Genomic DNA, 2,824 nt, shown 5'->3' with positions numbered 1-2,824 from the left:
AAGATATGTTCACAGGAAATAATAGTACTGATAGAATTAATGAGGATTTTTCAGAATGTGAATTCTACTTCTGGGAGATTGGTAGTATGAATTACCTTCAAAAACTTGTTCCCAGTGAACAACTGAAGAAAGTAAACAAAGCAGCACAGGGTAGGTGCTGGATTAGGGAAGTATGCTTTCCATACACTCAGACTAACATCATAGTCTGAAAAATGAAAAGATTAGATGTACTTTCAATGGCTAGTTCCAGTTCTCCTTGCAAAAGAGGAAATGCAGTTATGGTTAATCAGTAAACGAAGCCTGAAAAGTCTCATTAATGTCTTCTAATTTAGAAGTGTTAGGAAAAGGCTTAGAGATGAGCTATTAGACAAGCAGAGGCCACTCCAACTCAGGTTCCTTTATCTTTCAGATCTCAACATTTAGAAGACTCAGAGATAGAAAAGTAAGGGCACGACCACACCACTGAGAAAGCCCACATGCTGAGGAGATAGTTTCCAATGAAAATACAGATACATTGGTAAATTGATCCAAATTCTGCAAGGTCATTTCCAGAACAAGAAGGATGCATATCTAACAGCAGGGAGCATTCCTACAAGTAGTTGGGCTGAATTAGGCAATTGAACTAGAGGCTAATCCAGTGACCACTAATTATAGGTCATCCTTGAGGGAAGAATAAACAGAAATAATATTCTAGACTATTTCTAGAAGTTCACATAGCTTTATTTCTTTCCATCCAACTCTGGCCCAAAACAACTGAATTGGTAATATCAGTGTTCATCGTTATTATTTACATCTTAAGGTATCAAAGGATGATTCTAAATGTGCCCACAATATAAGGCTTAGACCTTACGTAATTGCTATAATTTTAATAGTAAGTATTATTATTCCTGATAAGAAATTAGACATCATTCTAAACATTGTTTCCCAGAACTCGACAGCACACAACAACAACAACAGTCTAGTGTTGTGTCATCTTAACAAAGCTGGAAATCCATTTCCAAGAATTTGCTTCCCTACATCATTCTGGATTAGGGTTGGCAACAGGAAAAAAAACACACAAGATTTAGAAGGTGAGTGTGATGTAGCAACCATATTTTTATGCCCTGCAAGTTGACGCAGGGGTTAGGGCACTGTGGCAGCTCACATGTCTTGTCACTCATCTTTAGTAGCTCACTTTGTGGATGGCTCAGAACTTCTCCAACTTCCTTCAGCTTCCTTTTGTCCTCAGCCAAGATTGTGGCATGACAGCAAATGACACCAGCTTCTGCTAAACATCAGAGACAGACAAATTTCAATTTGTTCTTGCAGGTTCCAATTGTCCTCACGGGTTCCAGTTTGTCCTTAAAAGTCGTTATTTGCCCATGCTCTTGTTCACATCGAGCTTTCCTTCTTAAATGTTAGCCTAGCAGACCTATAGGAACTTCAGGCTCAGTGCAAATGCAAAGAAAACAGCTTTGCATAGACTCCTCCACCAGCAATTACATAAGGTCTATGCCTGAGAATTAATCTCTTAGTCTGTATAACTCATGGTGGTTCTACTTCTCTTGTTGAACCTTGACTGACTGACAGAAAGCCTGAGGAGAAAAGGCTAAGGAAATTATTATGACTCTTCTAGTTATAAAATGACTAGACTCAGCTTTAGCTTTGTGCTGTGAACATCTTTAAGTGAAACTGCCACTTTAATTAAATTTATATGGGGCAATTTTTTTTTTTAATATTAGGCAACTTTACACATATTCTGTACAAGCTATTGTAAAGTCCAAAAGCCCAAAATTCAAGACTGAGAATGTATTTGAAGTAAAGCTATTGTAAAGTCCAAAATTCAAGACTGAGAATGTATTTGAAGAATGTTACTCCAAACACCTGTTTCCAAATGAGGTAAAAGATGGTTTTACTTAGCATGAAATCCCCTGATCCAGACCACATATTACAGAACCACAGTCACTGCTATTTCTTGTCTGGGTTTGGCAGGTGCGCATTGCAGCTCCGATCCACTAGCCAGGAGCTCTCTGTTATTGAGTCGTGAGGTTTTTGTTCAGCTTTCACTATCTCTTAAAACACAGTGGTTCCCCAAGAGCACAGAAGTATCTTGCTGAATCTTCCAGCTGTAAGGCTGAAATGGTGAGGCTGATAGATTTAGCTTCTTTCTGGAAGTTTATAGCATAGCGACCATGCTTCTCATTTGGCCTCTCAGAATACTGATAAATAAGGAAAATTATCTCACCACTGGGAAGTTGCTTGTACCAGTTAATGTGATAATACGTCCAACTCGTTTCATACTGACAGTCCAGAGTGACAGCTGCCCCCTCTGGCATGGATGTAGCTGACTGGACTTGAGTAACACTCTGGGCCACAACAGATCCTGTGGGAAAAATTAGAGAACTGAATTGGTCCTTCTTAAAATATTGTAAGAATTAGACTCAGTGAGGATGCAAACACAAACCAAATTGACATCTTAGCCTACTTGCTTTTCTACAGTTCCCCATTCCTCCCCAAGTCCCTGTGACACACCACATGCTGTGTGCAATCCCTTCATCTTTAACATCCTTACCCACTTTTGGAGCCTTCCTTACCAGAGTAGATGAAGGCCACGAACACCCGCAGTAGACTGGAGAGTGGCATGTGGCATATATTCCTCTACACAAACGTATTCTATTCTGTTTCAGGATCAGAGTTCAGTATCTTTGAGTGCTGTACACTGTATATGCATAGTTCCTTGGTTCTGGTGCTACTTCCCCTAACAGGAAATAGGGTTTCTTATGTGGCCTATGCATAGACGAGAAGAAAATCTGGCTCACCTCAAACCTTCACTCTGACTACTTGT

At 39.7% G+C, this 2,824-nt stretch overlaps 1 gene segment (V, D, J or C); it reads right to left on the bottom strand.

The window, feature by feature from the left end:
- Nucleotides 1–428: 428 nt before the first annotated feature.
- On the bottom strand, nt 429–2,622 carry LOC103205846. The segment is given in 3 exon segments: nt 429–486; nt 2,068–2,362; nt 2,574–2,622. Coding segments are annotated over 3 exon segments (402 nt in total).
- Between the last annotated feature and the right edge of the window lie 202 nt (nt 2,623–2,824).

Source organism: Orycteropus afer, unplaced genomic scaffold (assembly GCF_000298275.1).
Source record: "Orycteropus afer afer isolate SDZICR_OR568_19922 unplaced genomic scaffold, OryAfe1.0 scaffold00292, whole genome shotgun sequence".
Classification (NCBI taxonomy): Eukaryota; Metazoa; Chordata; class Mammalia; order Tubulidentata; family Orycteropodidae; genus Orycteropus; species Orycteropus afer.
Note: the sequence above shows the minus strand (reverse complement) of the source record. Positions and strands in the feature narration are given on the sequence as shown.